Source organism: Argiope bruennichi, chromosome 6, assembly GCF_947563725.1.
Source record: "Argiope bruennichi chromosome 6, qqArgBrue1.1, whole genome shotgun sequence".
Classification (NCBI taxonomy): domain Eukaryota; kingdom Metazoa; phylum Arthropoda; class Arachnida; order Araneae; family Araneidae; genus Argiope; species Argiope bruennichi.
The window spans coordinates 52,296,690-52,321,006 of NC_079156.1; the positions used below are offsets into that span (position 1 = coordinate 52,296,690).

At 26.4% G+C, this 24,317-nt stretch overlaps 1 protein-coding gene across 1 annotated transcript; it reads right to left on the reverse strand.

The window, feature by feature from the left end:
* Positions 1 to 4,118: 4,118 nt before the first annotated feature.
* Positions 4,119 to 21,738, reverse strand: LOC129971621 (WD repeat domain phosphoinositide-interacting protein 4-like). The gene is made up of 12 exons (XM_056085564.1): positions 21,492 to 21,738; positions 19,370 to 19,444; positions 18,573 to 18,680; positions 16,649 to 16,736; positions 16,465 to 16,559; positions 15,151 to 15,236; positions 14,951 to 15,073; positions 14,788 to 14,873; positions 12,884 to 12,988; positions 11,688 to 11,818; positions 10,004 to 10,139; positions 4,119 to 7,844 (listed from the first exon to the last, which is right to left on the reverse strand). Exons 1-11 carry the CDS (start codon positions 21,553 to 21,555, stop codon positions 10,027 to 10,029), a joined length of 1,074 nt encoding a protein of 357 aa, XP_055941539.1. The 5' UTR covers positions 21,556 to 21,738; the 3' UTR covers positions 4,119 to 7,844; positions 10,004 to 10,026.
* Positions 21,739 to 24,317: the final 2,579 nt, after the last annotated feature.

Sequence of the window (24,317 nt, forward strand, 5' to 3'; positions counted from 1 at the left end):
CACTTTTCTATTAGCATGCACCAACACTAACGGGTCGATACTACTAATTATTTTACATTATGGCCATATTTGGCGACAAGCACAAAGACCGGTTGGATAGGGGCATATATATATACTCCAAGTGCCAGTTTTTTTAAAGGGGAGGGGGGGGGGTTAGAGTATGAGGATAAATATTGGTACATATTTTTTTTAAAGTGAAATATTTTGAGGAGGCGAAAAAATAATGCCAGGACCCAAATGCTGTATTCAACGATTTTTCGGTGGATTTGAGTATTCCTGAATCTGACACTAGACCACTGTGAACTCCAACTCGATCTGGACTCGAATTCTTGTTAAATGCCAGTCATTTTTGGGAAGGTCCAGAGCTTAAGGTATCCAATTAATATCACACAGAACATCCAAAATTTTGAATTTGTAGTTAAACAAAGATTTGTAGTTTTAAGACAATTTTAAAAGCAAAAAAAAAAAAAAACCTTTCTTTTTTTTTTAATCTGAAAAGTTTGTGAAGGATTACAAATTTCTTCTTATTTTTTTTTAAATGATCAGGAAAACTAAAAAATTAGTAATCTAGTTCCAATCATTAATTTAATTCCATCAATTTTTATTCTATACTAGCCACCTAGTCTGTCTGGATTAAAGTTTGCTATAAATTTTAATTAAATATTTTAAATAATTTGGTCTTACTGGATTTTTCAGAAAATATTTTTAAGCTTCAAACTTTTGATGGGCATTTAATTCCTATCATTTTAGAATTCCGCCGCTCTGAACATTTTTTTTCTTTTTTTGGATGCATTTACCTTATTTTCAATCAGATAACGTAGAATTTATTTTTAGTATTTTAAGTATACATTTAAATATTTTACAGATTATTTTCAGAATTAAGTAAATATATCGCTTGTTTTCCTGAAGTAGGCTTTGCCAATAACGATTTGTGCTAAGAAAAGGATAGTAAAACAAAAACGAAAAAATATCTGCAGTTTTAATCCTGAATTTTATTAATAGCTTTGCTCTTCCAGAATTCCTGTTTTTTCATTACCATTCGTCATATGTTTAATATTCGTTTAGAATACTTCTGAATTTTTGAATTCTTGTTGAAACATCTGATTGGAATAATCTTTTTAAAAATTGATTAAATAGAGGAACAAGTATTTATATGCCAGAAAAATTCATATAATTAAAATTATCATTTTTTTTTTTTTTGAATTTTAAAAATCAATTTTTGTAATGCAAAATGTTGGGAAATTATTGCAGAGAAACGGCAAAGTGTTACTTAATTTTTGATAAAAAATTTTCAAAAATCGCTCTGAGAAGCTCATTTTTACTCTCCAAAGTACGTATGTGCCAAATTTGATAGCTACAGGTCAAAAAGTCTAACCGGTAGGACGCTAACACACACACAATCAATTTTATTTTAAGTAAAAATATGGGCTCATGATCTCTATGTATATCGTGAATGATCGGCTGTTCACCACAAACTTAAAAAATTCACTGAAAAAAGGTTTTTATGTGGAAAAGACAAATAGAAAATAAGCCCTAGCCCCATCCGCAATATTGATTTCGCCAATTTTGATTTTATTTGAAAGTTACGATGTTTAAAAATGCAATCAATAAACGCGTGCCCCTCAACAAACCACTTTCGAGAAATATGGCTAAATAAATCCTTGAACCAGCACCAAGTCTCAACAATTAGCCCAATTTTATTCACCAATTATTTCACCGCTTCCTATTTGGAAGGCTCGTTTATTATGCAATATAATTAATTAATTTAACTTTCATCTTTAGAATCTACTATATGTTAATCTACATTTAAAGGTAATGGAGAGGAAGTGAATCCATTAAGAAAAAGTTTCATGAGAAGCAAATAACTTTAGCAAGATTTCATGAAAGCAAGGTAAAATTCAGTAATCTAACGAAGTAGATATGCCACTGTTAACCCATAATACTAGGTAATAGAAACAACAGCGATACTAGTTTGACAATGTTCTAATGATCAAGTTCTGTAGGCCATTTCTGACAGAAATAAATCTAATCAATCAACCTTATTATTGGAGGTTTTCATCAGTTGATCTCTGTTCAAACAATAAATACTAGAATGAAAATAAAATGCAATTATTAACATTTGCAAATAACTTATCATAACACATAACTATAACTTGTACTACCCTTCTGTCTGTACTATAAACTGCATTGATTTAGCCAATTGTATAAATGCTTGACCCAGATTTAGTCAGGTCATTATTAAATAGGCAATTGCCTAGAAGTCCCCATAACTTTTAAAGGGAGCCCCAATATTTATTTGAAGAGTTCTGAAAGTAATTTAATTTAATGCTTCCATTTAATTATACAGGCTATGTGATCAAAATCAAATTAAAATGAATATAATTTTAATTTTGAAACATTCTAGCAACATTACTTATTAATTACTGTTTGTAAATTTTATGTTACTTTATAATTCTAAAAAGAGAGAGAAGAGAGATGGTGTTTTATAATGAAAAAATAATCATTTGCCTTTTAGCATTACTTGAATAGAGTTATTCTAAATTTTTTAAAACTATTTAGTTTAAAATCACTTAAATTTTATTTGTAAAATGTTTTTATATGATATACTTAAAGTCAGGTTGTTAAAATTTCTACTTAAAACTACTTATATAAATTTAAAAAAAATATTTGGATTTGAAAGAGGACCAAGATTTACAGTGCTAAAGGGCCGTTGGAAGACTTTGTCCAGCACTGGTGGAGCAAGGAAGACAGAATAGTGGAGTTCCTCATTGCATATCTATGTATGTATTAAATAATAGAAGACCATTTAGCATTTTTAGCAAATTAGAGATATATTTAATAACTAGCCGCCTTTGGCGACCAGCCGGTTCACCAATCTTAATGCTCGTTAAAATTTTAATAATTAAATATTTTATGTAATTCCTACTTTAATAGGTTCTTCATCAAATATTTTAAAGCTTCAAATTTTGATAATCATGTAATTCACTCATGATAATATAAAGTCCTTCAGCCATAACATAATATGTATCTCTCTAATTTTCTGTTAGTTTCTGTAGAATTTATGCTTAAAATTAAAATGGAAATGACTAAACTACAATTAATATAATATTTTTTACTGAAACAAAGCATTTTTTTTAATAATATGATTACTGATAATAGAGTCACTGAGCGTTTAAACTTTATGGGCACTAAAGAATATCTTTCTTAAATTATGTAATATCTCAAGAATTTGTCAACAAAATTTTCTCAGATTCATCATGAACAGATCGATTCATGAACAATGTTTAATTTTAAATGCATCAAACTTTAAGAAAATAAAATGAATCGTTTAAAATAATCGATCGAAAACAGGTTTAAAAAACTACTTTAAAAACGATGTACTATAAGCATATACAAAAAAATATATAACTAACATAAATACAATTAAAATTAGAAATCTGATATTTAAGTATTGTCATTTTTCATATACTTAGAAAAATGGCAAAAATATCTTTCACTAAAAATGTTTTAATTGTATATTTGGAAATTAAATTGTATATTTCAAAATCTTATAATTTAATTTCCATGCTCATGACTGACCGAATGCTTTAGAAATATTTATAACTTTACAAATTTAACATACAGCTTTTAGTTGTTAAGAAATATAAACATAATTTTTTAATCAAAAAAAATTAGAATTAGATAAAGAACATATGTAACTGAAATAGAAAGGATCTAAGAAAAACTAAAAAGCAAATAATCTTCAAAGTTAACTTTAACGATAACCAGTGCATACATTTTAATCACTGTACTTAAAACTTAGTTACTTGTATACTTTTTTCCTCCCTGTTATCAACAGGGCTCTTGTTATACTAAATAAAGTCATACCAAACAAATTAATATAATGATGAAATGAAAAAAAGTAAGATGACTGCAATATATGCTCAAGACAGGAAATGATAAAAGCAGGTATGCCATTTAGGAAATATCTAACATGGAGAAAAACATACTTCAAATACTTATAAAAGGAATAATTCAAATAAAATTCACTCACACAAAAATCAAAAAGAATTTATCAGATGAAAGCATTGATGTTTATGTACAAATGTGAAGAAACCAAGCAAAAATCAATATAAATGACACTCATTTATTAAAAATATATATAAACACCTGTACAGTGCACATCTAACAGATTGTTGGCAACTGTGAATTATACATATTTGTGCTTATTCACATAACAATTCAGTTTAAAATATACTTTGTACAATTTTTTAAAGATAAACAAGAATGAATGATTTCCCATTTAACTTCAAATGAAAGTACAATGGACAATGCATTTATAGCTCTTAAATAGTTTATAGATATATCATGTACAGATATTTACGTCAAGACATACACTATTTAAAATGCACACATATATATTGGCATATTATTTACATAAGGCTTCAATTTATAGCAATCAATATAGAATTAAAGATTTGCTTTTGACAAATTTTTAGCTCTAAAAAATATGCCACAATAAGAAGAAAAAAATTTATTCCTGATTGCCAATCTAATGGGAAAAACATACTAAAATATTTAATAAGAAGAATTATCACTCTTTTATACATATTTAAAAAATGCTAAGAATATTATTGGGAAAATCAACCATTCTTTCAAGCATTTTAAAATTTATATACATAAATAACACAATGACAAAATTTGCCATTTTTCTATGAGGCATCAATGTGATATTCTCTATTTGATATAAGTATCACAAAATAAAATATCACTAAGAAATAAATAAAATCACAGATAATAATTAGTCTCATCAGCAAATACACACTAGTATGAGCAATAACAGAAGGAAAACAAAGCTAAGATCCAAAGTATTACATTAATACTTGTGTAAGTATTCCTGTTCAGCCTCAAAAATTTAACTTTTAACAGGTCTTAACAAATCCAAAGCATGTTTTCCATTCTTGAATCAACTTACTAAAAATTTGAGATATCTATGATTCATGGAAGTCATCTAAGCAGATTCTTATAAGACAAAAGTGTATATAAAAACAATAATATAAACATTGTTTTTCCAAAAGTAAGTAATAACACTACATTACTGATACAAGAAATAAAATAGTTGGATCAGAAGACACAGCTTCATTTCTTATTTCTTCAAAATTTATGTGTGAAATGAATAAACAAGGATTATGAATTCAATTTAAACTGTGAAAAAGTTGCTTATGAACAAGAAATGGCTTTATCCATGTGGAAGAAAACAATAAATTGGAATTAATAAAAGATGTCTTTGAAACTTGCCAATTTTGGTTTATCACTGTTACTTGCCTTAGTGAAATATGAATCACCAGTGACATATATTTAAATGAAATTATAACATTATTTCAAGGACAAAAATACATGACTTGAAGTTCTTCATACAAAAACATGGAAAATCTTGCATACTTTTCCATCAAGTGAATGATACATATTAATTCTTAATAACTGAATTAGATGCAACAAATTGTATCATTAAACTCCCCTCCCCTTAAAAAAACAACCACTTTAAAAACCCCTCTCTAAAAAAAAAAAAAAAAAAAAAAAAAAAGCAATTGCACTTACATGCAATATACTATAAGCATAGTATTTTCTGAAAAAGGAGAGGAAGGGCAGAGCTAAAATCAAACAAATTTCATTAAAAAAGAACTTACAGCTAATTTAATACTGAAATTGATCATTCATGAACAATAAATTTCATACTCAGTTTAAAAAAATGAACCACGAGAAAGTTCAGATAAATTTCGATTTAAAGTAACAGAAACATCATTAAAATAATAGCCAATAGAAGATCACATTTTCTATATAATAATTTTTATGAGGGGGGAAGGCAAGAAAACAGTATTTTCCCTATTCGACATAGTTTACTGTACAGAATCACATTCATCAAAAAGTTTTGCGCATTCAAGGACAGGTTTAATAAAATCTCGTATCATGCAACTCTATATATACAATTATCATGACTTAGTTGCCTTAATAAGCAAAAATGTTGCATGCAGGAACAAACAATGGCACTGTACAATCTCTCATTCACAAAATCAATACTTTACAGATATACATTTACCACTGAATTCATTAGAAATTGCTAAATACACACACAAAATATTTCATTTATTAGCAGAGCCCACTAAATGGTATTCAAAGAACAGTTCAGCAGTTTTTTTTCATGTCCCAAGTTTTAATATTATGGGCGAAAGGGTTTAAATAAAAGAATTAAAGCAATACTCAAGATTATTAGGAAAGTTTTGGTGTAAACTAGTAAAAATTTAAAAAGTAGCAAATTTTGAATAAAATGATGCAGAGCTTATTATTTTTCTTTACATTGTAAGGAAAAAATTTTCATCAGACAATTTTTGTTTGAAATATTTTCAGTGATTCCAGAAATGGGAAGTAAGAAAAAAATGAAGCAAATTCAGTCTGTCAAATTACTATTTTTAATAATTTGGCAGATCTTGATGGAACTATTTTAACCAATTATTTTCAATGTTTTTTGGATTACCACCATTTATTAGTTTTAAAGAGCATGTTGTGAAAAGCTTTCTGCTACTTCTAATACTATTTTAAATTGCAATGTGTATTGCAATGCTAATTTATCTATTAGCATCGCAACCCACAATTGAAGAAGTTCAAAGTTTTATAATTTAAATCCAAGAATCATTTTTAAAAATTAAGTAGATATATATATATATTTAAAAAACACACCTTATAACAAAATGAGCAATTTATTTTTTTAAAAATTAAAGATTTTGATGAGAAAATGTTTGATTAAGCTTCTTATAATCTTTTTTTTTTTTTTTTTTTTTTTTTTTTTTTGTTACCAATGTAATGGATTTTAAAGAAGATGCTGTAAAGTGCTTTCTTGATACTCTAATACTGTTCCATTAAGTGTTGAAAAACTCATAACTGAAGAAGCTTGGAGTTATATATTGCAATATAAATCAAATACTACTTCAAAAAGGCTAATGGAGAACTAAAAATTAATAAAGAAAAAAACCCATATAATATGGTATTTACAATAAAAAAAATCAATGGTCAAAAACAAAAAATGTAAAGCATTTTTGTTACCAGGGCTTCATGTGAATAAATGTCAATTTTTACAAACAGTTTACACATTAATTCAGTTGTACAGTGCTTTACATAAAGGTTTCTATAAATCCTCTATGATCTTTGGACTTTTAACATACAATATCTTTGAAAAACATTCAATATTATATATCATTCCAGATATATATTCATAATTTGCATGTCCAATAAAACAGCTCACAACACTCTATTGTGCAATGACCACACATTCATTTGCAAACAACGGCTTCTCTAGCATGCTTCCTTTTCAGTCCAGGAATCCAAAATTCAAAGACTAGGTTTTTTTTAGAAAAAGAATAATGAAATCTGCTTCTTTTCAAAATTACAGATGTTCATATTCATCATTTTGGTTGTTTTTATGGTCCTGAGCACACTAATAGCCAGAGAAAAAGTCTGGGAAATTGGTATTCAATTTTTTTTAAAGCATACAATTCATTTATATTATTTTGACAGTTCAGATTTTTAAATAACTGTTTAAAAATGAGTTAGTTTTCCCATTACATGTACTGAATCTCAATTTTTATTAAATAAAGAGTATTTTTCAACTTCCAGCCACTTTTGAAAATTCTGATAACCACTTTTGAAAGACATATGTGATGATTTGAAATACAAGCTCTTACTTTTCATTTATATTCATTATTACCATTTTTTAAGAGCTGAATTGATCATGGTGAAAGTTCAATTGCAGAATAATTTTATGGTGCGAAGACTAAATTTTCTTGTTCTTTTCTTCCGCATAAAAAACCACCCTGCAAAAAAAAAAAAAAAAAAAAAAAAAAAAAGATTTCATATCTAGTAATATTTCTTAAAAATTACAAATAATAGAAGCACAAATTTTCAAGACTAGTAATTAGCACAATCAATAAATCTAGAAATATTGTAAATTTAATGCAAGCTCATATTTTGTACACAAATAATTGAAACCACAAAATCTATGATACTTATATGCTCTAATATATATATATATATATATATATATATATATATATATATATATATATATATATATATATATATATATATATATATATATATATATATTCATTCCAATCAAAGTAATTTTCTCCTTTAAATTACACAAGTAATTCATTTTTTTCTTATAATTCTACTTCTTTCATGAACATTAATTTATTATAGAAACAAAGTATTAAAAATTAAATCAAAATGGTGTTATTTTTTTAAAAAAACATGACACTTATTTCTAAACTTACTGCCTTTAAAAACAGTCAATAAATCAAGTAATTACCTAGTTTAAAACATAAATAACAAATAATAATAAATGAATAATTATTATTTATATATAAATAATGAATTTTATTCATTCTTCATGGCATTTTCCTTCCAAATTTGCTGACGGAACATGTATTATGTCACGTGACATTAATTTTTAAGTGTAAATATATATACTTAAATATAAGACTTGAAGAAGCAGTAGATGAATTTGTTATTCTTTAGAACTTCAGAGATACAGCCCAATTTTTAACTTTCATCAAGTTTTTTTTTTTTTTTTCCACCAAGCAAAAGCAGAACTGCAAACCAAGTATTGAATTAAAAAGAACTTCAATCTTATGTAGTTTTAGAAGGAATTTGCAAACATCAACATTTTGATTCAGTAGGAAAAACTTGTGCAGCTCTCAAATTACGGTGTAGACAGAATTTGAGGAATGAGGAAATTATCTTTAGAGCATAGTTAATTATAAATTGCTTTATATTATGTATATTAATATACGCTGCATATCTAGTAATTCCAATAAACAAAATTTCTCCATGTCTATATTATGTATATTAATATACGCTGCATATCTAGTAATTCCAATAAACAAAATTTCTCCATGTCCCCCCCCCTACAAGTTTAAAAATTACGTTTAATTCAAAACTCTACTCAATTATAAAAATCATGAAATATTTCATAACAATAGTAAGTATATAAATGGTTTCAAAAGCACAATAATTATTGGAATCACAATGTTATTCACAACACCAAGCAATAAATATTACGATATCTTCAATAATCATTTGCTAGACTTTAATTGTATAAAATGTTCTTTGAATTTCCATGTTTTCAAAGTGTATAGGAATTATTTTTAATCAACAGGGGAAAGGGGGAGATAATCAGTTCATGCACAAAGATTATCACAGATTGAGCACTTGGATTTTTATCAAGCATTGTTGCAGGATAATATGAACAATACTTATTTCTTTGTCATTGATTCATTTGTTGTTATGATCTTGAACAGATATAATCCATGCACATCTACTCACAAGTACTGAAAGAACCTACTAGATTATTTTATATTATAGCATTTTATGAAATATTTTTTTTTTTCAAAAACTATGGAATCTGTTTCATTGTTAAAAATTCATTTAATATTCCAAAGTTATTTTCAGTGTTAATCATGATACGAAATTTATTAAAGAACAGCTGAATACTATTTCCCCCCCTGCATCATACAAAAAATTAAGGCACTATAAATTTTCTCCAACAACAATTAAATAAGTAAATAAAAAAATTTTGTCCCCCCATCCTCTGTTAGCACAGAGGTACAGTAACACAAAAGCATTGAAAATTCAAAGCAATCTGATGAGATTTCTAACTAAGCAACAAATATTTTTATTTTTCAGTCAAATAGTATCAACAAATGTATGATGTGATGTCTAATTTCAAATAGATGAAAGGATACAAGTATATACTAGACTAAGGAGAATTAAAATATTCAAATTATCCTATGATTTAATAAAACAATTTTTTTAAGTAATTTGTCAGAATTTTTATATAGATATTCCATCTGGTAATTTATACTGGAAAAAATTAACAGAAGGGTTTGCTAAATTTCTAAGTAACAAACAGATTGATTCTAAATGAATGTATAAAAAAAGTGAAAATATAAATTAAAAACAATATGCTTACCAATAATAATTTGGACTTTTTTTTTATCCAAAATTGTAATCATTGCACAAATCTAAGTATAGATCGTATGCTTCTCGATTACAACTGCCATCACTCGTATAAACATATTTGTAAAAGGACCCATCCTTGCACACAGCTGAAAGAAAGCAAAATTAAAACAATTACAGAAATAAGCTTCAAAAATACAGTACAAAATGCAACCAAGTATTAAACATTTTTCACTTATATTAGAAATTAATCTAATATATTTAAACTGTACTTTTATATTTAAAGGAAAGTAATGTTTTAAAAAATGCATCAATAATAATACATAAAAACATAGGGTAGATATATTAGTGGTATAAAGATTAAGTTTTCATTAATGAAAGTTGAATAGCATTAAATTCTTATACAATTTGCTGACAAAATACTTACATATTTGTTTAATCAAACTTCCAGCCATGAATATCTGTTAAACAATTTTACAGTGCCTCAAACAATTTAGGAGAAAAATTAATTTTTTATTTTTAAAAAAATCAAATAGGGAAGAGGTATGATCTTGTAGATTAATGCATCATTAATAATTTTTATAAGTTACAAAACAAAATAGTGCAAGAGGTAAATAGTTAAATATTTATTCCTTCCTTTTCTCCCTCCCCCCAGGTCTAAAAAAATTGCAAATTTAAAAATAAACTTAAGATGAGATTGCAAAATACAATTTCAATTCATATAGTTTACTTAGAATAAAAGACATGCTGCAAATCTACATATTATATAATTTATGTAAGTCATGCAAGTCCCACTTTTTAAATAAACAAGCTGCTGGTATTGAATGATTGTTAAAATTAAACTAGCTTCTGCATTTGTATTTGTATTATTTTATCCTCCATTTACATGATATTTGAAATAAGATGCAAGACAAATCTGAAGAAATCTCTATTCCAGAGCAATTTAAGTTTAATTAAACATGATCAGAAAAATATTTAAATTAAATGAAAATTTACTGGTTATCATTCTAAATAATTTCTACACATTTTAATAATTCAGAATAAACCATAAATATTTTTAAAATAAAGAGTATTTATAAAAATAAAGATTTGAAATAGTCTTGCATTAAAATTATTATAACCAAACCTTTGTAAAATAACTAAGGGTATAAAACTGATACTGTAGAAATTAGAAATAATATTTATGGAAGCATATTATAAGGAAAATAAATAGAAGGCAATAACATTATTAAGAAGAGAAGATGGAGCATAATAAATTTCAAATATTTAAAGCATGCTTAAATAAATTTTTGAAATATTTTAAACTTGCAAATAAAAAATAATCATTTCAGAAGCTGTGACAGCTTCTGAAATGATTATCTAGCTCTTAGAAGATTATTAGCTCGCAGAAGATAGATTATCTAGTCTTTTCTAAATTCAAGTTTCAGGTGCAATGACAGAGAATTAGAGTATCTAATCTCTTATTTAGCACAATGAATAAAATAGTTTTAGGCTTCTTAAATAGTTAAAGTTCCAAGTTTACAAAAATCTGAAAATGAACAATACTTTGTGAGAAAGCCATTGTAATCAAATTACATAAAATATTCATTTAATTGGATTTTTTTAGTAAATATTAATTTTGACAAACCAGATAGTCACTATAGGCAATTTTCAATAAAATTTTAGCATAAAGTCAATAAGCAAAATTTATTACATACCATAGACAGTTGAATTGGGCCCAAAAGCACATATACATTTATTTTCCTGTTGAACTGTGAAGTTTGCAAAGGCCCATTGTGATTCAGAAACATACGAGCCCACCCATGCAGCTGATAATTTTCCGGTAAAACTGCAGGGGAAAAAATATTCATATTCCATATTAAACACAACCAATTAAAAAAAAAAAACAGCATTTTCTAAAAACAAAGCTATTCCTTTAAATAACTTGGTTCCAATTCTTGCCAACAAAATCAGGAACGGATGTTTACAGAAAAAGAGGGTTGCATGGAACCTGACATGCAATAATTCTTGCAAAACTTAATGCACATGAAATTTCATATAATATTGTAAAAAGAGAAACTTTTTATATAAAATAACTATGAATCTAATTTTAAATATGCAATAAAAATATATTTTTTCAATCATAACAAAAAGTGTTAATTAAAACACCATTTAATACTAATAAGTAATAACAGTGTATTTAACTATAATTAAAAGTGCCTACAATAATCCTAGATTGATATTTCAAATATGTGATAGAATATTTCTCATAAAATCCCAATCTAAATAAATATATATTCTTTATATATTTGCACACAATGATTCACAGACACTGGGCTGAACCTAATCTAATTGTGCAGACAGAAAACTAATGCATAGAACCAACTTTTGAAAGAAGCACGGACAAGTAACCTCATCTGATAGTAAACATTTAAAGTAGTAAACATCGAAAAGTCTGGGGCATAAATGTCTCGATCATTCAATACAGGAACATTTGCAGAAATGTAGCATTCAGCCTTAAGGAGAATCCAGTGCTAACGCTCATATACATCATTCATCCTGAATGAACTAAAGCAATGATTTTTAACCTACTAAGCATATCTATTTAGTAAGATATGAAGTAATTAAAAATTGAATATGAATATATTTTTCTAAACAAATTTTTAAAACAATATAAAAATGCATACATTTACTGTTAAAAAATATACCACTTTTAAAAACAGACAATATGCATACAAATAAAAGTGTTTCAATACTAAATTCTTTGAAATTTCTGATTTAGAAGGAAATAATTTTTAAAAAAAATCATTAAAAGTGAAAGAAAATTGATGTCAAAACTGAAATTTGAATCTTTAATAACATACTGCGAAACAATATTATTTTTTTAAAGAAGGACATGAAACCAAATACTTACGGTAAAAGTCTTTTGTTCAAAGAGGCTTGTCTCAAAGCAAAAATGTGAACAGTACCCTTATCACTGGACGCACATAAATAGTCTGAGTCACAACTAAAATTTATACTGTAAAGAAAGAATATTGCACCTATATCAAGACTTTGAGCTGCAAATTTTACAAAATTCCATTATGTATTATTATTAATAAAATATTGGTTTGTAAGGCAACAAGAGATTAAATTTCACAACACTGATTCAATTATGTAATGTTTAGATACAATTAAAAAATCAAAAACATTACAAAGAAATTTTTTTTAATTCAGAAATATATTTTTACATAGTTTAATTTAATAAATGATATAACAATCATCTTTAAATTTTTCAAGATACTTAGATAAAACCATGCAATACCTTTAAAATCATACATTAATTGAAAAAAATCTGTAAATTATCAAAGATCACATTGATAATATGTAATAATATATTTAAGAAATCATAATTATAATGATGAATTACAAATAAAAATATAAAAGTGATATTAAAATAGTTGCATTCATTAAAACATTTATCTAATCACGCAATAACTGTTATGCATCTCAATTCTGCTTTATTTTCAGCAATTTTTAGTTTTATAAATGTCATTATATTAATCAAATATTCCAAGTACATAATAACTAAAACATTTTATTTATTTGCACTAAAGAGTAATATCTAATTCTCTTAATTTTTAAATGGATTTAAACAATGAAAAAAATATCTTTGTTCCAGACAATATAATAAACTGTAAGGTATGTCGAAGTTAATTGCCAAAAGGCAGAGGGTTTTTAATTTATTTAAATTTGAGATTTGACAACTATGTAACCATTTAAAAATAAATTTTGAAAATATTGTTTGAATTAGAAAATTTGAAAGCACAAATAATTACTTCAAAATTTAATTGAAGGTACATTTTTTTTTTTAATTCAGTTTTCTTTGTGATTGTGAACTCTTAGTTTTCTTACATTTTAAAAAGTATGCAATATCTACTCTAATTGTGGCCCAATAGCTATTTCTAAATCATCAACAACTTCCATTGGAAAAATGCTTCAAGTGAAGTAAAGAATTATTTTAATGTATAATTTTAACATTTATCGTTTTAAACAACATTCCTACAGTCCTCTTGCACATATTTAACAAAACGTTCTACATATCAGTATGTGAATCATTGTTGTTCAAAAAAATTCATATCAGTATTGTTTAAAAAAATACATATTTTTTAAACAAAAAAAAGTTATCTTTTGATATCAAAACTAACCAAGTTATAAAAAGCAACTATATAAAAATTCAGTCTAACTTTTTTTTCACATTTACATTTATTGATTGTAACAATATAAAAAAATTCTTTACTTCATTTCAAAAAAAAAAAAAAAAATCTGAGGTTATATACTTATCTGCAATGGTTTAGAAACTAGATATTCATTTAAATTTATCTAGTATACTTAATATACATACTAGATAATGTATCAAATCTCATTTATTTCTACTCTAAACAATAGTTATATGCATTTTGTTACCATTTTTGATTATTAATTCGTTCTGAATACTTTAATAAATGATTTATAAAATAAATTACTATATTTTTCAACGTGACAATAACAACAAATTTTTAATTTAAATTAAAAATTTTTATATCAAAAATTTTTTTTTGAACAATGATCTTACTCATAGATCAAATTTATTAGCTGAAATGTTGCAATAGCTAAGCAATGATAAATTTTAATTATAAATACAAAAAATACACTAAGGACAAAATTTTTACTTAAATTCAAAACTTTTAAAAATACTGTCTCTTAATTTCTTATACCAAAGAAATATTCTTCAAATCAGTATAAGTCCATTAGCATTGAAATTTTCCTAACTATAAAATTCATATAAAAGTGCCATACCAGTAAAATGCAGCTGAATCAGACCCTCGTCGCAATTCAATAATTTTTTGTCTTGATAATGTATCAAATACTCTAATAAGAGTACCCTAGAAAAGAAGGCACATTAGTTCAAATTCTATCTAATAAGTAAAAGTAATCACAAAAAAGATTCATAGAATCGTACCTTTATTGATGCTGTAGCAACAAGAGTGCCTTGTCGATTAAGAGCAATATAAGCAATTTCTGTAGTATGAGCATCTATAACTATGGGAGCACCAGAAGTGGTGGAATTTATCTTTGATAAATCCTAAAATATATGTTCATGTTAATTCCCAAAATATATTTACAAATCATTGTATGAGAAAATAAGATAATCAGACTTACCACAATTTGAATGCTACCAGCATAACTACCAGGAAACACTAATACTTGGCGTTCAGAGCTTGGAAAAGGACTAACTTGAAGTAATCCTGCAATTAATCCAAAAATTTTTAACACAAATTACATATTTAAATAAAACATCCCTAAAAATAAGGACAGATTTGCAGTTTTAAACGACAGAATGAAAAAGACATTTGAGGCAGCACAACTTCTATAAACAAAATTTGACTAAATGATTTATTCTACACCAAAATATTCATACACTGCAGACTTTTGATGAAACTGGATTTCAAATCCATCCACCCACTGGCCTTAAGCTAAAAGTTTGAGAACAAAAGATAAACAAAAGAACGTTACACACAGAGAGAGAAACTGAATTAGTTGCTAAAATTATCAATTTAGATCATATTCCAGCATTTAAAACTTTTGTTCGCAAAAAGTGTGGTTTTATTAAAATTCATTTGAATTAAAATTTGCAATCTAACGATTTCTTAAACAGGCTTAAAATAAAATGCCACATTTGATAAGCTTCTATATAATTGCTTTAAATATAAGTGGAAAATACAGATTGCAGCGGCAACACTATACCTACAGATACTAAGCTTATCTCTCTTTCAGTCTATATTTTATACTTAAATAACTGTTTACATAAGGAAATATTAATAAAAGGAAACTAATAATAATCTAAAGAAATATTGCAAGCAAACCATAAAAAGATATGCAAATCCATACAAAGAAAAAAGAATGTAAAAAAAACTAACTTATTTATGCTATCATTCCTATTTTTAAATAAAAATCTTAAATGAAAAATGCAGAGTTATTAAGAGAAAAAAAAATTTACTTTTTGAAGCATGTGCTTATTTGAAATGAGTTAATTTGACAAATTGTGTAACAACATTCTGCAACACTATACTATATCTAATACAGTTTTTAACAACAACAACAAAAAAAAGCTTTATAATGTTAATTCACATCATCCATTTTAACTCAACTAATTTAATACTAAAATATTATTCATGGTATAATAAACAAAACTCACAAATAATGCAAATATAATTACAAACATAAAATTTTACTTTTAAATGTAAAAGAAAAGTGATTTACTTAAAGAAATTTAAATAATCTTGCAAATTCTTCTAAAACTCATAGATTTTCAGAAAACAAGGTGACTAAAAACATTTTTAATAATTTGGATTTGTTGCTATCACTTTAAAATGATATTCACTAGAACACTGTACCTTGTGTAACATTGTAATCTATTGTATAATTATTCATTTAGTAAACATGTAAGTTCATCATAAAAATCAAAATCCATACCTCTAGGATTAGCTCCTGTATTAAAGGAAAAAAGTTTTCTTGGATCACAAGGAAAGCTGAACACATGTACTTTAGAATATACAGCTACAAATAACCTTTGGAAAGAAAATAATCTGTCAGTTTAATACAAACTAATTTATTCAAACTATTTGATACAGTAATTTTACTGGAAATAAAGATTTACCTATCTTTCTTTAGCCGAACACTCAGAACTGGTGTTGAAAATGTAACTTCAGCAACAAATTTATTAGCCAAATTGTCCCAAAGTAGAACTACAGTTGTGATGAAATAAATGAAGACAAAAAAATGTGCATAATTATAACAATTAATGCCAGAAATTATTAAAATCAAAACTAAAAAAAAGTTATCTGAACATCTAACATTCTCAATAAATCTAACCAAGGCTATTTTTTTTCTAATGCCAAAGATAAAATATGCTTACAATGGAAGACAAGAAGACAAATAAGGATACAAAGTTATATCTAATTCAAATTTAAGAATTCTTTTATGCAAAAAAATTATAGTTCAATATTTCATTTCAAAAGACACTGATACAAAAAACTAACTGAAATAAAAAAAATGTAAGTAATCTATTAATAAATCAATATATAAAGAAAATTCTAAATAGCAATAATAAAACAGGGTTCAAAATAACCATCTTCTGTTTCTATCTACCATATTTAATAAAACAAACCAAACATTTAAAAAAAAATTACAGAAGATTTCAATTATTGTTTCAAGGAAACTCTTTCAATCCATCAACTTATTTCTTTGAGATTTGTAGTTGAACAGTCGTTCAATTTAAAACATTGAAATTCAATGCTTCATAATTCCATCAATTTTGACTTCAGAAGAGGGAAAACTTGGTTTAAAATATGACTGTGGCCACAGTATTTTATGAAATATGAGAGAAAGGACCATAAAAATATAAATTATAATTAAAATATTTATATTTATATAAGAATTTAAATTGCATAATCTTTTCACCAATACATTTATTATCAAACAAAATAATTATAATAAGAAAATTCTTTGTTTCATTTAAAACATTTTTCTCCAATGGGAATACATGAATATCTAATAATCTGAAAAATAGCAATTGGCCTATGATTAGAGAAAAGACCACATAAGACCACCGACCACATAACAGAAACCAATGCATTATCTAGCAAACAGGATGAGGACAATTTGAAATTGTGTAAATATACTTACCAAATCCTGAAAGATAAGTTCATGTAAACAAAAATTATTAAACACTGCTAAAAAATAATATATTATTTCTAAATATGTATCTAGTGGTCGAGACTGGCACATTGTACAAATGCTACCAGCACTTTAACCTAGAAGTTACTATAGGCTGCCTGCAAAGCTAATATCAACAGTGATAATAGCTTTATCACAGCCATAGAATATACATAATATGAATATAACTTTTATGCAAACTATATAGATAATACTACATTAAATATTTGAAATCTGCATATATGACAATGCAAACTAACTTTTTATATTAATATTCTTATTTTTCAATCACACCAAATTGTTTAGGGACTAGACATTACATTTTTCATCAAAGGACAAATGATGGAATACACAAGAGCCAACAGCCTATATCTAAGTTTTCATATCACAAGTCATTGATGTAAGAAAAAGAGCATTTGATTTTATAGAAATTGATAAAACTCAAACAACTTTGTGCCTTGCACATCAAATTTTGTAAGGCAAATTATTTCAAGTCTATGATCTTTCATTCCGAAAATGGGATAAATACAATTTTAGCCATCATAATTATGATAAATGAAAATATTTTATATCAGAATAACACCCGCATCACTGAACTGTGAAATTTTATACATTTTTCTACTATATTTTATGACAAAATACAGAAAGATAAGCATATAATAATATTCTTTGAAAAAATTATATTTATTAAAAATAATTATATGTTTTATATTTAAACTTAGCCAGTAATCAGAATTTAATTTCAACAACAGCAATGAACATAAAAATAATTTGATGAGATAAAAAAAGAAGTATGAAATATTTAAATATACATTTAGTGAACTTTAACATATTCAATATAAAAAATGAAACTTAATTATTTTTACCTGTATTGTCAGCATACTTCTGCTTAGGACCACTGCCCCCAACAATGGCTACAATATTCGTTCGATTAAGCATTTCGCACAGCGAAACACTGCCCACGGTTGCAGCATCTAAAAAATAAATGAAAACACTAGATATATAATATTGAACTAAATAACATAACATTCTAATGTAATGGAATGTTAAACTATCAGTCATAAAAGTAGTAGATATTCCAGGGCTATAAGGACATTAATAACTAAAATTTTTGTTCAATTAAAAAAATATTGGTAAAAATTATTTAGAAATTAGGCAAGTAACACTTCTTTTAAAATATGTAAATAAATTCTGTAAAGGATATTTATTTTACCCTGCTAATGTCAATTCTTGCTTTTATATGTAAATTACTGAATTTTACACTCTTTACTATATTTTATTCATAACCCATAATAAAAAATCAGCACTTTTACAAGTTTTGCAAAATTATTTTTCATTTGAATCAATAATTAACTTTAAAATAGAAATTATGTCAATTTTAAAAAATTAAGCAAAAACCATATGAATGTATCATTTTAGAAAAACTAGTGTTTTTAACAAACAAACACATAGTTTCAAGTGTAAAAACAAATTGAATATTACTTAATCAAGAATAATTTTTATTTAAAATAAAAAAATAGAAGTTACAGTCTGGCAACAAATAAAAAAAAGTGAAAATATTTCCAATAATCAAACCATTGCAGCTGGAGATGAATTTCTGAAATAGTAAACAAACAAAATAAAATTGATCCAATATCTCCAACTGGACAAAAATAAAATATACCTAAATGCAACTTTTCCCTTAAGGGTTCAACATTATATATTCTGGCTCCATCATCCATTGCACATGAAAAACAGCCTATAAAAATAGAACATTTAGTTTGCAATTAATGTTACATTATTTTACATAAAAGAAAAATAACTAAGTAAGGCTTTCAAATTTTCTAAGAAATGTATTCAGATTACTTCAAAGCAGTAGTATTTTTTGCATGCAATATGCATAAAGCATTACAGTAAAAAAAAAAAAAAAAAAGAAGAATTACTATATTCAAATACTTTGAACATAATTCAAAATACAGTCAATTAAGTCATAAAACTACCATATTTGGAAAATGTACCAGTTATACAAAAATTCAATTTTGGATATTTCAACATTAACCATACATTACTGGTATTACATACAAATACACACACACATATATATAACCCCACTTGATATATATATATATTAATCCCACTTGAAATTAATTCTAACCTATATTAATCAAAACCTCAGTAACATGCGAAATAGTTAGACTCTATCAAACATTTTCAATAAAAACAATATGCATAAATATTTAAAAAGAAGATATCAGTATTCAGTACTTTTAAAAGTATTTTTGATTATAATCTTAAATTATTTACAACTGCGCTGGAATATGATGCCAGGGGGGAAAAGTGTCCTTTAAGAATTAATCCACAGAAATTCTTGCCTTTTAGATAATTACATATTTGCAATAAAAAAAAATAGGTAATATTGAGACAATGTTTTAAGAAATAAATTTATCAATGAATAAGTTTGACCCCATATCAAAAATTTAAAAAAAAAAAATGTCTCATATTTTAGTACAATAACTCAGTGAAGATATGGTGAATGAAATTTTTAAAATCCTATTAGAGTGGACAGAAAAAATTAAGAAAATATTCCTTTCTTTCTTGGCTCATTTCATTAATTTTTATCACAATGGTTATTACAATAAATAAATCCTCTAAAAAATGCTTTGCTTTTACATTTTTCTTTTTTAAAAACTTTGAACCTCATTAAAAAAAAACTTTTTTAAACTATGATGCTAGAAACTATGAATTAGACTAGCACAGATGAAGCATTAATTAGACTATTCACAAATAAAGAATAAGTATGCATAATAACTAAATTTCGCCATTTTTATACTAATATTTTCAGTGCCTAGAAAGAATTCCAAAGTTTTCTAAACTGTAATTATAACATGAACATTACGCATAATGATTCTTGAAGGGATATTTGCTCTATTATGTATAGTAAATTATTTCTAAATTTTCTTACTTTTCAAGGATATTTTTTGCAATAATTACTTTTCTTTTTTTTCCCACAACTTCAAAAAAATGTTGTGCTTTGAAAATCACTTTTGGTGATCATTCAAATCAGACGCAATTTCGGTTAGTCTTTAATTCAGATACAATTAAAATAAAAATTAACTGAATTATATTTATATGATAATGCAAAGTCATGCTTTATTTTATATTAATTAATCAATGACTTCAGTTTCCATGACAGCTTAATCTAACAATTACGAGTGTATATCATTTAAATAATTCGAGAAATCTCATTAACAAAGGATCGATTTCATAAGACAAGCAATCACCAACACACTTTTTTAATACAGATTATTATATTAGGAAATTTATTCTATAGCAAAATATCAAACAATAGATTAAATTTTCAGTAATCTGGAAAGAAAAATTTCTTCCTGAAGTTCAATAAATAATCAGTTATAATGAAAATTGTACTGTTCCGTTATTATATTTATATATAAATCGATACTTTTTTTTGAAAATTTTTAGCAATTTCCCTAATAATTCTTCTTTTTTTTTAATAGTGAATAAACATCATACATTTCATCGTGAAAAAATTACGTTTTGTTCCCAAATGATACTTGAAACCATACAAGTTGAATGCTTTGATGAACGACGAACTCTTATTTAGAAATTGAAATAAGAGACTGCTTAAATATATCCAATGGTATAATATAATTAATTATAAAGTAAACAATAGTGCAGAAACAAAGGAAGGCTAATATAATCAACAGTTAATTCAAATGCATCGACAAATAATAGCGCGTAGTTCGCTCAAAACAAAGAACATTATAAGAGAGAAAAAAAAGTATTACCATTATCCTGGTTAAAGGACAAATTATTCACTTTGCCTCTGTAATCAGAGCTTAAATAAGACATTATGTACAATAAAATTCAATACGAAAATAAACTTGGACGAAAAATAAAATTCTTATGATCACATAAGTGAATAGTCAATGACCACTCATCACTGACATAAACCATTCGTCGACCTGATGATGGTATCCATCTACTTTCTACTGCACGTTATACGTTGTTTCACAACAAATGCACGACTTCGAATTTTAACCTCGAACCGTATTTCCGGAAAGACAGCAACAGCATCGATTGAAATGCTATGACGTAAATGAACGATCACGTGATTATTATATTTATGATTGTCTAACAATGATTTTTTTATGTGTTTATTTTCGATTTCCTCTTAAAAATTCTTACCCTTAATTGTGGCTGATAGTTACGAGAATAAGTATAAGTGTAGCATTAATATTTAAAATAAAAATCGAAGAATAGATCTATAGTTGTGATTATTATGGGATTCATTAGTTACTGTGGATTGAGGATAGAGGTTTATTTAAGTTTATTCTTTTTATCATAAATATTTTTATTAAAAAGTAAAGAAAACCTAATTGTTGAAAAACTGTTATAGTATGGAATATCTGCATCCAATCTTAGGATGAGCTTTCAAATTTCATAGAAAGACTTGTTCTTATTTCCCTAGCCATTATGGCTTGTCGGCGATTTTTTTTTTTTTTTTTTTTTGTACTTAATGTTGCTGTATCTCGAGCTCGGTTCAGAGATTCCACTACAAATGCAATTTTAGAGAATATTTTTTCTGTTCTTGTGGATCTATAACCGTATTTGGCCTTTGTAAAGTGCTTGTGGCGAAACAGCGAAAGTAAGATAAAACTGGATTGCTGTCCTGTTGATGCACATGTGCCGACATCTACTCCCTTCAATATTCCTCTTCCACTTTCTACCATTATCCTAACGCATTATCAATGTCATTTCATAATTCAACATCGTGCTGGTATATATTTTCGATCTTCGAACAACTTTGCTTTTTGCTTTTATTTGTGTTGCGGATGGGTTCCAAAAGACTTGTCGTGTGAATCCGCGATCTTTGACGAAGCGAGTAACAACTCAACTCCGTATTGGAATTTTAAAAATTTGGTATTAAAAACTTGAAAAACTGAAAACGTTGTAATCAGCAGCTGAAAAGATTCTGAACTATTTTCTTTCGGAAATACAGTCATTTAAATTTAATATGTATATAGAATAACTTGTCTTGTCGTAGTAATAAATGTTATAGTTCATTTTTTCAAAGAGAGTAATTTTTCAATCACAGTAAAAGAACCCGTGTACCTTAGGCGAGTACACGACCAGACTAATTTATTTATCGGATTGCTTTTTTGCAACATTTTTGCTAATTATGTAGGAAAAAAAGGGGTATTTTAGATTTGGCCAGAAAAGTGTACTTTGCTTACTTTGATATGAAATAGGAGGATGTGAATAGAAACTTGGAAATAAAAATATTCAAAGCGAAGCTTTCAGATATCCAAGAAAGGCCTTATTCATACGTAGTACCGCTTCATATGAAATTAGACTAAGTAAAATTATTTATCAGAGCATATTACAAAAATAATGAGAATACTTCGGATATTACTGTGAACAGAACTCGGGTTTATCTAATATAACACAAAATATGTTGTCCAATATTCTGCTTATCGGTCAGCATTATGAAGCAATGCTGTTGGGAATTTCGTGCTAAGGAAAGTTAAAAGAATGAGTATTTGAATGAATTAATAACTAAACTCAGTGGCACGACAGCCCTATGAGAGCCAAGGTCTATAGTGGCCATATCTTCTTTCATGATTGAGAGCCTTGGGATGCGAGGCATATGTTCCGGTTAGGTGGTCAGCTTAACGCGGAACCCCCAGTGTTTAGTTCCCAAGAAATATTCACATTCACATGTACATGTTATGTTCACATACAATTTCAGAGACTATTTCGGACTAAGTGAGTTCTAAAAATAAGTCGAATGAAATTTAAAGGCCATATTTTTATGCATTTGAGACAGTAAAAAGTAAATGAATCTCGAAATGAGTTTAAAGGTAAAACATGGAATGTATTTTCATGGGATAATAACAGAATTCTCTTTTCAACCTACCATCAATACCATTCTAAAATATTAAAACTTACTTTCATCTATATATTTAAAATAATTCGGAAACCAAATAAACAATTCCCCAGTCTGAACTACTGTTCCGATTTTCTCAATTTTTAATTCCTTTGAATACACAAAAAGTTTAGATGGGTACTTAATGGTCACTTGGCCTCCGACTGCAATTTCCGAGAGAAATTTCAAAAACACTTTTTCACTGCAAATTCTTTATTAAAAAAAAAAAAAAAAGGCAGGTCAAAGTTCTTTCACTCTCAATTAATGAACTGATTTTGCCCCTTTTTTTGCATAGATAACCAATCAAATTGCTCCTAGCTTGTTATGCAAATATAGTTTAAAGCAGCATTTTGGATTGGTGGGATAATCTATAGTACATCAAGATAAGTTGACTTTACTAAATTAGTGTTATATATTCGAGTTGTCAAAAAAGTCGGTTAGTAAATTCTTCTGTAAGAAATTTATCTTTATTTAACAGTAAGTGGTGTAAGACAAAAATCTTTATCATATCCATTTCTTTTATAGTTTTTCTATTCTAACTAATTAATTATTGTCTAAAAATTTATATACTATCTTTGCCCAAGGTAGATATATATTGATAATAGATAGGGATTAGAACTGTAGAAGCCGGCGTCCTGGCATAGGGGTAGCGCGTCTTCCCCGTGATCTGGGCGTCCCGGGTTCG